The sequence below is a fragment of the Ictidomys tridecemlineatus genome, chromosome 3, assembly GCF_052094955.1.
Source record: "Ictidomys tridecemlineatus isolate mIctTri1 chromosome 3, mIctTri1.hap1, whole genome shotgun sequence".
NCBI lineage: Eukaryota > Metazoa > Chordata > Mammalia > Rodentia > Sciuridae > Ictidomys > Ictidomys tridecemlineatus.
This window is the reverse complement of record NC_135479.1, coordinates 21,109,606-21,124,050: the sequence shown is the minus strand read 5'-3', so window position 1 is coordinate 21,124,050 and position 14,445 is coordinate 21,109,606. Positions and strand designations below refer to the sequence as shown.

General features: G+C 43.2%; 1 protein-coding gene and 2 pseudogenes across 2 annotated transcripts; all 3 read right to left on the bottom strand.

Moving 5' to 3' along the window:
- Positions 1-1,433: 1,433 nt before the first annotated feature.
- Positions 1,434-2,069, bottom strand: LOC101973039 (uncharacterized). Of its 2 annotated transcripts, XM_078041231.1 has the most exons (2): positions 1,820-2,069; positions 1,434-1,651 (listed from the first exon to the last, which is right to left on the bottom strand). In XM_078041231.1, the coding sequence occupies exons 1-2, from the start codon at positions 2,067-2,069 to the stop codon at positions 1,434-1,436; spliced, it is 468 nt and encodes a 155-aa protein (XP_077897357.1). The 2 variants fall into 2 exon arrangements, with proteins under 2 accessions (XP_077897357.1, XP_077897356.1); XM_078041230.1 differs by having other exon boundaries at positions 1,434-2,069.
- A 4,548-nt stretch (positions 2,070-6,617) lies between these two features.
- On the bottom strand, positions 6,618-7,448 carry LOC101973329 (large ribosomal subunit protein bL19m pseudogene; annotated as a pseudogene).
- Positions 7,449-9,614: 2,166 nt separating this feature from the next.
- LOC101973612 (uncharacterized) lies at positions 9,615-13,861 on the bottom strand (annotated as a pseudogene).
- Positions 13,862-14,445: the final 584 nt, after the last annotated feature.

Genomic DNA, 14,445 nt, shown 5'->3' with positions numbered 1-14,445 from the left:
AAACCAATGACCATCATGTTGGGCCATGTCCCTAATAGTTAGAATACACTAATACAGAAAAGCAAGGCCTGGAAAGTTGTGCTGAGTCCAGCCATCTGGCCTCCAGGAGAGGCAGAGCTGTGCTCCCACTCACACTCTAGAACTTTCTTGGAGTGGAGGAGATGGGGTAGAATTCACTGATAGCATATTTTGGCCCAGATGCTTCTATTGCTTTAACTTGCTTCCCACAGCTTCTTCTGGATTTCTCTAGAGAACAATTTCTTTGTTCAATTTTTCTTTCAAAATACTTGTTTCTAATTCCTCCTTGAGTGAATTGCACCTAGCACACAAATCAGAGATGACACCTCATTAAACACAGCTTTTTTCTCATTAAACACAGCTTTTTTTTTTTTTTTTTTTTTAGGATGAGAGTAACTACTGTGGTGGTTGATTCCTAGCTCTCAGTATACTAATGTTCTGGGCCAGGGATGTAGCTCGGTGGTTCAGGGCTTTCTGCCATGCATCAGTCCTGCATTCACTCCTAGCACCACACCCAGTTTATCATATAGTAACCCAAGACTTGACCCTGACACAATGGTAACCATCCCTACAGTATGAAAAAAAAGTGTTGAAATGCACCAACATTGAGATTAGGCATGTGGGTGTCTTAGTTGGGGTGCCTCCTAGAGTAACCCAAGATACAGGGGTTTGACAGCAAGCAGTTTGGGAAAGGATCCTAGGAAGCACTGTAGGAAACTTGGGAAATGACCCAGGGCAGTGAGGGAAGCTAGTGGAGGGTTCCATAATGAGCAGAACACCACTGGAGGCAGCTGAGATCCCTCCCATGGAGCACCTGTGGAGGACTGGAAGGAGTCGCCCAGGGGAATTGAGCTAGAGAGCATTTGTTCACCAACACCTTTCCCTGGATTAGCTCTGCTCCTGTGGGCTTCGAATTGCCTTCTCAGAGAAAGTCCTCAGGCAGGGAGTATGCATCAGATGCCCACTAATACACCTTCCTGTGTTAGAAAGAGTGGTGCTCACAGAAGAGGTGGAGCACCTCAAGCCATCTGCTATGGGCTTTTTGTTCTTTAGAGACGAACTGCCAAAAAAACTGTCAGGGGACAACAATTGAAGAAGGAAAAATAAGGAGACACGATGCCGTTGAATTTGTATGACTGAAAAATTTGGATTTATTCAAGGTAGAAAATATGACAGAGAGCAAATACTTCCATGGGAATGGTCTGATAATTGACAGACTCTAGGGAAAATTCAAAGTTGTGTTCAGTTGGGGGCGGGGGGGTTAGTAACCTGGCAGGACAGAAGGCAGCATATGTGGAAACCAAAATCCTTGTTGGAACACAAGTTTCACCATCGGCCTTTCGTGACTGGCCTCAGACGTGGATCACATAGAGAATATTGGTTGGTGAAGAACAGGAGAGGACAGGTCAGAGCATTCAGCAGCAAGAACCACTGGAGCAGGTGGGGCGGCAGCAGGTGGTCTGGCAGCAAGTAGGGCGACAGCAGCTGGACACACAGCAGCTGGGGCGACAGCAGGGCGTCCTGCAGCAGGTGGTCTGGCAGCAAGTAGGGCGGCAGCAGCTGGACACACTGCAACTGGGGCGACAGCAGGGCGTCCTGCAGCAGGTGGGGCGACAGCAGCTAGAGCCACAGCCACTGGATCCACTACAGCCACTGGAACTACCACAGCAGGGGCGGCAGCAGCTGGAGCCACAGCAGCTGGGGCGGCAGCAGGTGGTCTGGCAGCAGGTGGGGCGACAGCAGCTAGAGCCACAGCCACTGGAACTACCACAGCAGGGGCGGCAGCTGCTGGAGCCACAGCAGCTGGGGTGGCAGCAGGTGGTCCTACAGCAGGTGGTCTGGAGGCAGGTGGGGCGACAGCAGCTAGAGCCACAGCCACTGGAACCACCACAGCAGGGGCGGCAGCTGCTGGAGCTACAGCAGCTGGGGCGGCAGCAGGTGGTTCTGCAGCAGGTGGTCTGGCAGCAGCTGGGCTGGCAGCAGGTCTCCTGGCAGAGGTCTTCGCCACAGCCCTGATCAGAGCAGACGGAGCCAGAACAGGAGTTGACCATGGTGTCAGAGGGTGGAGGTTCTGGGTGGGTTTGCAGGAGGATGAGTTATGAGTTTTGGAGTCTTCTTGGTACCTGTCCTCTTTTATACCCAGCTGAGGAATTTCTATAATTATGAAAAGACAATTTCCTTGTTTTTGTTTACATGACACAAATGCACTGAATAAATCCTATTTTTGTAGTGAAGTCTCCCAAAGTATAATGATAAATTATTTCCTATTTCTCAAGTTCCCTAATGTTCTCCCATGAATCACCTCTTCTCTTTCCTCCCCTGGGTGTAGCATCACATGGCTCAGACTCTGGGTATCATGTTACATAGGTGGGTCTCAGGTCTGCTTCTCATCTGGAGGTCATTTGGGGAGAGCTTCTGATAGGGCTGGGCTCTCTAGTGGATAAATGCAAGCTTCGTTCAGACGGAATGCTGGGACGAATAAAGGAAGTAGAAGCTCCACTTGTTTGGTGTGAGACATGAGGAAGCTCACTATCCATGTGGTGTTTTAGGTGGTCAGTGAACTAATGAAATTCCAGGACATTTCTAAGCTGTATTCATTCTCATCACCCAGAGATGCATCTTGAAGCAGTTAACAGTGACTCAGTGTCTTAAGGACTAAGGAGTCATCTGGGAGTGATCCGGGTCTATTATCAGAATTGTCCTCCAGGCTGAGGAAGAGTAATTTAGATAGTAATTTTTAACCTAGCTTTTGGAATATAAAAATATGTCATCCTCATTCTTTATTGACATGTTATTAAGTATTTTCATATGTTCTGAGTTAAAAATTCTAGCAATTTTGTAGGTATATATATAAAATATGAAAAGAACAAATTACCTTGAGGATATTCCCTTTGCCTGGAGAGCGGGTAGCTTGTGAACACAACATTCTCTTAGTTGTCTGTAATTGGAGAGTCTGAGTACTGTTTTCCTTCCCTATCTTCTTTGGCTCTACATAAAACAAAGTTCTGTCTTCGTTGTGCTTTTTTTGTGTTTTATATATTTCATGAGTTCTATGATTTGATTTTCTATCACAAATGCATTTGTCTATTGGCTCCCCATATAATACAAAGTCCATTAAGGTAGGGACTCTGCTTTAATCCTCTTTCATGACAAGACCTGGTGTAGTATGTGTTTTTCATAAAGGAGATGTGTGCATAATGAATGACCTGATAAGTCCTTTAAGGGCCACATATTGACCTCTGAGAACACATATCATGCAAGTAGATGGAGAGAAAGTGGATTTAAAGAAGGAACCATACAATTGAGACTGGACTCAACTCTGGCTTTGTGACTGATGAAGGTGATGTACTGCTGGGTCTGTTTTGAGAAACGAGAGGTAAGTTGAGATTAATAGAAGAGAGGTGGCTTTGAGTTATGGAAGCAATGTTGGGGAGCTGTGCAAAGCCTTTAGGTAGGAACGTAAGGTACTCTTTATGCCTGTGCCATTTTGAACAATTGCTTTGATCTACCTTTACAAATTCCAAAACATTCTTGGATTTCGGAGGAGAGATATTGTTTAAAAGGTTAAAGCAAGACAGGGTTAGAGGTGGACACTCAGCCTCAAGTAATGGCAATTGATATAATGAAGATAAGTTGTTATCTTTGTTATGAAAGAATAAATTTATTTATTATAAGATAATAATAAAATAATGTCAAAGAAAGATTTGGCAGAGACTTGGAAAATGGAAGAGAGTGGCATAAGGAGGTGTGTGAGCTTTATATCATTATAACAGAATAACCTAAAATAATCAACTTATAAAGATAAAAATTTTTTTGGTTCATACTTTTGGGGGCTCTAATCTGTCATCAGTTGGCGGTTGCTTTTGTGCCTGTGGCGGGACAGTTCTTTGTGGCAGGAGCACAAAAGCAAGAGAGAAAGGGGAAAGGTTTGGGGTCCCATAGTTCCCTTTAGGAACAGCTCCTGATTATGAAAGGACCTCCCAATAGGTCTCATGTCTCAAAGATCCCACCATCTCCCAATAACAGCACCACAGGGACAAGCCTTTAACATCTAAGCCTTTGGAGGGCATTCAACATTCAACCTATGTAGCAAGAGGGGTCTTGGTAAGATATCCCAGTTTAGCTCTTTGTTTATATATTTTATGACTTTCTATGTATATGATTTATAGCCCCTACCTCCTAAAAGCCAATAATATAAAAAATTTAAACGATGAATCAGAAAGGGGAAGTTGTACCTAAAAAGGAAGGATCTGAAAAAAAAGTCTTCTTAGAGACAAAGAAGAAATATTTACATCAAAAGATGAGGGTGGGGTATTTGTTCTCCCAGGAGCCCGAGCCAAATGCAAATACGGTGAGTGATAGAAACCCTGTCTTTTCCCTTCCTTCTGCAGGTTCTGAGTGTGGTAGGCGGGGCACTTTTCTGGGTGCTGGAACCACAATGTAACAAGCACACACTTTGCAAGCATCCCTCTTCCAGATGAGGATCTGAGGCCCAGGGAAGATAAAAACCAGTAAGTAGGGGAGCAGTGACTTGTTCCCTGCCACCCCAGCACTGGGTCCAATTTTCCAATCACTACAATTATACTGCCTTTCTGCAAAATCAGATGTGAAGGAAATTTTCTTTACCCGCATGTTGCATCTGATGCAGTTAGATTGTATGATTTCTGGGGTTTGTGTCATATTATGTAAGTTAAAAGACTTACATAAACAATGTCTCATAATATCTTTCAATTTCAAGGTTTGATGCTTTGTATTTTTAAATATTTTCTCCATTAGGAACGTACACAGGTATAAGATATGAGGCTTAAATAGCTTGCAATTGGGTCTGACCATAACCCCAAACCATTTATTAAACAATACATCTTTTCCCTAATGATTGCAAATGCCACCTTTCCATACACTAAGTTCCCGTATGTATTTTGATGTGTTTCTGGAATGATACATACAGAGCTCCTTGCTGTGAGCGTGTAACTTGCATCTGACTGGACTGGTATAGCAGTCTTGCTGGGCTTGAGCTTCCCAGAAAAGTTCCTATACATTAGGTCAACCTAAGCCATCAGGGACCTGCCTTGTTTGTTCACTGAGATTCCATCAGTAACTTCCAGGAACTGTCTTTCTTATATCCTGGCCAGACAGGAATATTAGATGGGAGTTTAGGGGAATTAAGACTCCCACTTCAGCTGTTTCCTACACTAAAGCACCTCTCATTGCCCTTCTGTAATTCTGCATTGCTCAGTATTTAGTACTAGACAGACTGGAGCCAATTCCAAAGGTACATGACCAAATAAAACCGAGTGAAGGACTGACTTCGTCAATGTTTTATTCAGTTAAAAATCCACTCCCACTATACACTTAGATAAAGTTCATGTGAACATAAAATAATCACTCCAGTCACTTTTCCATTCATAACTTTATCTGTACCTTGATTTTTTTCTACCCTTACCTCTCTACCATCACTTTAACTCTCTCTGAAAGCAATTACTGTACTTAAATGCCTGTGTGAACTGATATAAGATATGTTGCATGCCACACTCTTCACCCAAATTATGGTATAGGGTTTCTGGTCTGCTCCCGGTTATTATAAACTCTCCTTGTTATTACTGAGCTTTCCCTTAACTGTATTGACACCTTTGCAAATAGATTCAGTGTTTCTTCTCATTCCTGCTCTCGTAAAAAACAGGGAATTATAAGCCTCATATACTTTGATACTGAAAAGAACACATAAAACCCCTATTCTTTGATTTAGCTCAAGCTAATAATGTATCATGTTAACACCAGGGTTTGCATTCTGTAATTAGATGTTGTCAAAGAAGAACATAAGGAAGGATAAAAGATTTATTAATTCTGGTAAATGGGAAGACAGGTCTGTCCTCTGTAGAACAATTTAGATCAAGTGGAAAGGGTGGAGCTGAAAATGTCTTTCATATTCAAATAATGTAACACCCAACCTATGTTAAGGTGAAACCCAGCTTCTATTTGTTTTGTCTTTTGACATCTTAAATTTTATTATTATTATTTTTTTAATTTTAGAAATAATAATCCACTCTTGGTTGATTTTACTTGTTACTTGGAAATATGACTATACTAATATATAATGTATGGAAAATTAAAGTATTGTATTTAAAATGTTTTTATCATATTTTGTATTATGAAAACAAAACTTATAAACCCCTTTATTTGTATAAACATGATTTTATTGTACATCTTGTGACACATTTTCCCAGCTAAGAAAGATCATTCTTACCTAAGTTTTTTTTTTTTTTTTTTTTTTAAAGAGAGAGTGAGAGAGGAGAGAGAGAGAGAGAATTTTTTTAATATTTATTTTTTAGTTCTCGGCAGACACAACATCTTTGTTGGTATGTGGTGCTGAGGATTGAACCCGGGCCCACGCATGCCAGGCGAGCGCGCTACCGCTTGAGCCACATCCCCAGCCCCTTACCTAAGTTTTGATGATGAGAAAACTGAGTCTCAAAGAGCAATATCCTGCCCATGTTCTCTTTTTATTGTTGTCGTTGGTGGTGTGCAAATTTTATTTTTAAAGTGCTATGAAATAATGAATTGCTGAGTTCATTTAAGGACTCTTTTTCTTATTAATGGGATTAAACTGGCTTCAAAAAGTCCTTTAAGAACCAATGCATCCTGGGTGAGTGATCAAATGCATTCTCAGAACTGGGATGTTTTGATGCTTCAATTTCATCCCATTTTGCAGCTTCAGGTTTTGAAGTATCAAATTCCCGTATCATATCAAACTCAAACAGTGGCTGACTGCACTTCTGACTTTCTTTCATGTGTTCTTTAGTTACGCAAAGATCAAATATAATTCCTTTAATATGCAAATCTTGGCATTTCCAGTGTTTGGACCAGGACTTACAAGGCCTCATTTTTACTTTTAGCTCATTAACAGACCCTCTTGATGAGGCTCTGATAGCGCCGGTTTCATCTTCAAATCTAAAGTGCGGTTTTCAAGAAGGGCATGTTGTCAGTATCCTAGGCTACCATCTGGCATTTCTCTAAGTTGACCACTTGGATCTTATAGATTTGAGGATTATACAGGTCAAAAATTTTTTTCAACAGCATGTCCTTCAATATGATCCCTCAGGATAAAAGCAACACCAAGTCCTTTTCCTGATGTCTGAATGCATATCCCCAGAAACTGGCTGGTGATTCCATGGGCACTTGGGCTGGCTGTGGTAAAACGTAGACTATGCTTCCAACATAGAACTGGAACGTGGAGCAAGCTCTTCTTCATTGTAACATATTTTCCCTCTCTATTGGAAATTTCAGGATTTGTTTTTTCCCATGGAGGAATAAATTCCAACTCAAGAATGCCAGGAGACAGGGGCAAGCACAGGGAGCAGGACCCTGTGGGCTCTGACGCTCTGACCCAGGTCGATTGCAGCCCCACAACCCCCTGCAATGCAGGCTGCCATGTTGGCTTCCCATGTTCTCTGAGCAAAGACCAAGAAGGTGAGGGGAGCCCCAAACGAGAGAGCCAAATGATTTTACAACGATATAGAAACCTCAATTACTAAAGAAGCTGAAACGAGGAAGGAATTTCAGTCAGGAACTTCTAAAATTTTGAGCATCTATAAATAAAATTTTAAATGTTTATGGGGAAGTTGCCATGAAATCCGTAAATTTCCAGAAGTTTTGATTTAGAAGGTACATTTTGTGTTCTGAAGAGACTTTTATATTTAGAAAGGAAGGAATGGAGGGTGGGAGGGAAGGCACTGGAAATTTATTTATACTAGTCATGGAGCATACTGGAAGAAATAATTCAGTCAGGTGAAACACAGGTGCCTTCACGATGTTCAACAAATCGAATTTTAAGGGACATTATTATGGTTTAGCTTAGGTATCCCTTAAAAGCTCATGTGTGAGACAAGTCAAGAAAGTTTAGCAGTGGGATGATTGGGTTATGAGAGTTTTCACCTAATCAGGGCCTTAATCTCCAGGTAGGGATTAGCTGGGTTGTCACTCCAGGCAGGTAGGGTGTGACTTGGGGGTTTATATTTTGTTTTGGTGAGGGGAGTGCGATTGCTCTCTCTCTCTCTCTCCTCCCTGGGGCCATGACCTGAGCTGTTTCTCCTTCTGCCAGGATGTTCTGCCTCTGTCATGCACAGAGCGATGGAGTTGGCTGTCTAAGGACTGAGACCTCTGAGACTGTGACACATAAACTTCTCCTCCTCTAAATTGTTCTGGTCAAATCTTTGGTTCACAGCAACAGAAAAGCTGTCTAACACAGACCTTTGAAAGATATACCAAAGCTTCATTTTAAGTTATAAAGGACAATAAAACTGTTTTATACATTTTTCCTACCATTCTGTCAAAGAGAACACTATGCTAAGATATTGTTCTGGCCCAGAGTAATATCTCAGTAACAATAAAAATCATTTTGAGAACCCATATTATGTGACAGGCCTGTGTTAACTGTGTTATGTGAATTAGGTCCTTCAAACAATGTGATGTGTTATTCCTAATTCCCAGAGAAATAAATAAATCTTGAGGCCTAGAAAGGTTGATAAGTTCTCAACTATGCCAGATTCCTCAAAAAACCAGGAATGGAACCACAATTTGACCCAGCTATCCCACTCCTTGGTACATATCCAAAGGATTTAAAATCAGCATACTACAGTGATGCAGCCACATCAATGTTTACAGCAGCTCAATTCACAATAGCCAAGATGTGGAACAAACCTAGGGGACCTTCAACAGATGAATGGATAAAGAAAATCTTTGTGACATTTGCCAGTAAATGAATGGATCTGGAGATGATTACACTAAGTGAAATAAGCCAATTCCCAAAAGGTAAAGGTCAAATGTTTTCTCTGATATGTGGAAGCTAACCCACAATAAGAGGGTGGGCAACAGAAGTTCGATAGATCAGATAAAGGGGAGTGAAAGGAAAAGGAAAGATAGTGGAATGAATATGGCATAACTTTCCTACGTAGCTACATGAATACACTACAGTGAATCCCACCATCATGTACATCCACAAGAATGAGGTCCTATTTAGAATAAAGTGTATTCCATGCTTGTATAATTATATCAAAATGTATTCTATGTTATGTATAACTAAAAATAAACTGGTAAAAATAATCTGATAAAAATAATTTCTCCCATGTTGTAACAAGAAGCATTTAGTGCAGTCCTGATTCCAACACAGGTGGTGAATCAAGAGCCCCTGCTCTTAAGCATGCTCTCCTGCACTTGGAGAAAGATGGGCCTTGGGGTGAAGTGATACATAAACACACATGCACAATCAAATCATTAACAAACCAGGGGATTTCAATATCAGGAACTGGCTGTTTATTGAGAATACACAGAAACAACACTATGTGAGATCATCACAATTAGTGTACACTTAAGTGGAAGGCATTGCTTGTCTAAAAATAGATGCAATTGGGGCTTGGGTTAAAATCTTTTACCCAAGGTGTTTGCATCTGTTATTTCCTGAAGGATCTGAATGCAACTCTGAATGCCTGTCAGAAGAAGGGTTGGCAGGCAAGAGTCTTATTTTCCCCGTCAGTGGCTGGCCATGTATTTCATGTGTCTAATAAAGGCATCCACCCTGTGACAGGCTTTCCAGAAAGAGATCAGCAGTCAGGGATGGCACAGCACATGGGGCGGGGGCAGGTGGAGATGACACAGGTGGGGCGATAGCAGGTGGTGTGGCAGGAGACATTGCCACAGACTGGACGCAGGCGGCAGCAGGTCTGGCAGCAGCAGGAGTCACAGGAGGGGCGGCAGCAGCTGGAGATGCAGCAGCAGGGGTGGCAGCAGCTGGAGCCACAGCAGCTGGACCCACCAGAGCAAGAGGGGCGGCAGCAGCTGGACACACAGCAGGGCCTGCAGCAGCTGGGGCGGCAGCAGGTGGTCCTGCAGCAGGTGGTCTGGCAGCACCTGGGCTGGCAGCAGCCATAGCCCTGGCCAGAGCAGCAGGAGCCACAACAGGAGTTGCACATGGTGTCAGAGACTGAAGGTTCTGGGTGGGTTTCCAGGAGGGTGAAGTTCTGGAGTTTAGAAGTTCTCTTCTGCCAGTGCCTCTTATATACGGCCCCGCTTTCCTGTTGTTGATGTAGTTTCCTTGTTTTTCATTTCCTGAATAGCCAAGTAATTATCCGATTACATAATGATGTTTGTCTATTTAATGGGTTAATTTGTTAGGAACACAATTTTCTGTCGGGTAGTAGCAAACTCTACCCATCTGTTTTTCCTTTGGACCCCACTTGTTGACGTCTTCCAGACCACAGTCTCTTCGACTCCCCCACCGAGGACTGGCACCTGTCTGGAATGACACTCTTCACGCTCTCCTCCAGAATCCCTTGTCACCATGGGAGTCGGTCAGTCACACTTTCAGTTGTGCATTTCTTCCACTGATGGAGAGGAAGCCCATCGGCTTCATATGTCATCTGCTGGGACAAGAGGTTTGGCCCTCTAGGTGGGTCACTGTTCAGCAATGAGGAAGGGGACTGCTCCAGGTAGGTGTGATGCTGGTGACCTCTGCACCCCTGGAATGGGTTTCTCCGGATGTTTCAGACTTCAGATCATGCGCTACAGCCTTCAGTGCTGACAGGCAATTTCTCTGTGTGGTTAGTGTCACAGTTTCTTAAATTTCTACTTTGAGGTCTTATATGTCTATATGTCTCTCCAGCTGCTCTCTTAAATTCTGGAACACACAGCCTCATTTTTATTTCTCCGTTAATTTTCATTTCATCAGTGGAGGAAAGTATTTTGAATATGAATATTCATCTCTTCAGAACTTACTTCCAGAGCAACTTCTTACTTCTGAGAAACCCATGACACAAGTTTTTTTGAGTCAATCTAAAATGTCAGTGAATTTTAGCAAATTTCACCTTATTGTATTATAATTTCACTTATCCTCTATTGAGTGATAGTTTAACTTGCACATGTATCAAAATCATCCAGAGGGCATATGAAATACAGAGTGCAGGGCTGACTCCCAGAATTTCTGATTGTTGGTGGGAGGCTCAGGCCCTGCTTTTTAGCAAGTGCCCAAATGCTGTTAATACTAAAGACCCGCTGGGCACTGCGGTGCACACCTAAAATCCCAGTGACTCTGGAGGCGGAGGCAAGAGGACTGAGAGTTCAAAGCCAGCCTTATGAACTTAGCGAGGCACTCTTAACAACTCAGCGAGACCCTGTCTCTAAATAAAATGCAAGAAAGGGCTGGAGATGTGGTTCAGTGGTTAAGTACCCTTGGGGTCAATTCCTGGTACCAAAACAAACAAACAAAAACCTGAAGATTCAAGGACCAGGCTTAGACTATAGCTCACACTGTCCATTAAAGCTTTGCAAAACCCACCTAGATCAAGTTCCTGCCTTGTTTCTAAAATAAATTGGTTGAATAGATCATCTGTGAGGCACATATTGGTGTTAGAAATATGATTTAGAGTCTCCTCCCATGGGAATTCACAGTGTACGGGGAGGACCACACACCCACATAATTGTAGTAGTGTATGGTGAAGTAACATCAAAGAGCTCATGACAGTGTTATTTCACGAAAATAGTTTTGCTTAGAGCAAATTAGCTAACATGCAATTTGGTAGATATATTCCAAAATTAACATTTCTTGTCAATCTTCATGTTGTGTGATCAAATAAAATTTACATACAGTGAAGTATACAACTTCTGAGTGTACTGCAGTTCTTGCTGTTTGTTTTTTGTGATACTGGGGATGGAATACAGGACCAGGTGTCTGCGAGGCAAGTCCTCTGCCACTGAGCTACATTTCCAGCTCCTGATGTGAACTATTTGGTTTTGATAAATGAATGCATCTGTGTAACTTTCCCACTGATCAAGATGGAGAACATTTTACATGACTCTAGAAGTCTCCCAAATGTCACTTCAGAAAGCTCCAGCAACATAGAGGCAGTCCAGTGTTGTAATACTTTTTCTTCATGATTTAGTTTTGTTCTAGAATTGAAATAAATTATACGGAGGATTATTTCTTTTCTGTCTTTAGATTGGCATATGTCTGGGAGAGTTTCTGTGTTGGTGGGTGGATAACTCACCAGTTCAAGCAATACTAATGAACACCAAGATTTCATTTTAATGATTCCTAACAAAGTAGATCATACGGTGATCAACTGAACTGATAACCTAGGACTTATGGAGTTCCCAGAAATCAGGACTCTCTCAATACAAAAAAGTAGGAAAGTACAAGGAATACAGAGACAAAGTTTTCATCCTACAATGACATCTTTAAATTAATTAGAACAATTTAAAGAGAAAACCCCTTGTGACATTTTTATCACATGAACATTCCTAGATTTATGTTTGCAAACCTAGAAAACAGGAAACAAAACAATCAGGTGCTGAGGCCAGATTGCATGAAAAAATGTTTTTGAAGACCACCGGTGCTGAGATTAGGAACATGGGTGTCTTAGACTGGGTGCCCCCTGGAAAAGCAGAGGATCCAGAGCAAGTAGTTTACTTGGTAGATAATGCCAGGAAACACTGTAGGGAATTTGGGAATTGATCCTGGCCAGTGAGAGAAGGCCATAGAGAGTAACATAATGAGCGGAACACTCCTGGGGGCAGCTAAGGTCCAGTCCCACGGAGGACCTTTGGAGGCCTGGAAGGACTCACTCAAGGGAAATTTCACTAGAGTATCTGTGCACCACTCACTGGTTGAATTCTGTTCCTAGAAGTTCTTAACCCTTCTGCCCAGAGCTTGCTCTGCATCCAGAGAAAGTCCTTAGGCAGGAGATACAGGTTTTGGTCTTGAAAGCATCTCTCTGCATCAGGAATGCTCACAGAATAGAGACTGAGCACCTCAAATTACTTGCTAGAATCCTGTTCCTTAGAAATGAATTACAGAAAAATAGACAGTAAAAATGATAATTGAAGAGGAAAAATAAGGAGACACGATGCCCTTATTTTTGTATGGCTGCAAAATTCAGATTTATTTAAGATGCAAGAATATCTTCAGATAAGAAAATATGGCAGAGGGCAAACATTTACAGAGGGATGACATGATAGTTGACAGGTTTTAGAGAAAATTCAAACTTGGGTTCAGTTGAGAGAGAGACAGTAACCTGTAGGGAAGAGGGGAGTAGTTTGCAGATCCAAATCGGTCTCAGCTGGAACTTGACCTCTCATGACTGGGCTCGCAGATAGACCACGTCAAGAATATTAGCTGAAGTAGGTAGGAGAGTGCAGGTTAGAGCACTCAGCAGCAAGATCCACTAGAGCAGGCTGGACAGCAGCAGGAGGGTTAGCAACAGCTTGGGCGGCAGCAGCTGGACACACAGCAGCTGGGGCGGCAGCAGGTGGTCCTGCAGCAGGTGGTCTGGAGGCAGGTGGGGTGGCAGCAGCTGGAGCCACAGCCACTGGAGCCACAGCCACTGGAGCCTCCACAGCAGGGGCTGCAGCAGCTGGACCCACAGCAGCTGGGGCGGCAGCAGGTGGTCCTGCAGCAGATGGGCTGGCAGCAGCTGGAGCCACAGCCACTGCTGCCCCCACCACAGCAGGGGCTGCAGCAGCTGGGGCGGCAGCAGGTGGTCCTGCAGCAGGTGGTCCTACAGCAGATGGGGCGGCAGCAGCAGGAGCCACAGCCACTGGAACCTCCACAGCCACTGGAACCACCACAGCAGGACCCACAGCAGCTGGGGCGGCAGCAGGTGGTCCTAATGCAGATGGGGTGGCAACAGCAGGAGCCACAGCCACTGGAACCTCCACAGCAGGGGCTGCAGCAGCTGGAGCCACAGCAGCTGGGGCGGCAGCAGGTGGTCCTGCAGCAGGTGGTCTGGCAGCACCTGGGCTGGCAGCAACCACAGCCCTGGCCAGAGCAGCAGGAGCCACAACAGGAGTTGCACATGGTGTCAGAGACTGGAGGTTCTGGGGGTGTTTCCAGGAGGTGGGTTTGGAAGGTTTGGAAGTTTGTTGGTCCTATATCCCCTTTTATACCCTGCTTAGGGGCCGCTGTCTTCACCTGCAACATCCCTTTCCTTGTTATTGTTTTTTTTTTTAAGTGATTATCAAATTAGACAAGATTGATTTCCTCATTAAATTTTTAAGATGCATTGAAAACATGATTTCCTTTTTCTGATTCATCTATCCGCTCTTCCAGAACTTTCTTTCTATAGCTTCTTCAACCACAGGTGTCATATGACATTCTGCCCCCTGGTTCGTATTCTTCATTCTCATTTTGTCTAGTATATCATGACTACTCTTGGGTGATAATGACTCATATAGGCCCATAGTTCTTTCTGGTGATCCAAGAGGGTAACTTATGCTTGAGTTGGATGGTTCATTCATAAAAGGTCTGATGATCCAAGACTTGAATGTGAAATGCAGATCATTTGCTCAAATTCAAGTCCATTTGGACACATCCCCTTCTCTACTGTAATCATAATCCATTTTCTAGACAATTTATGGGAATCCTGAACTGTTTCAAGGTGT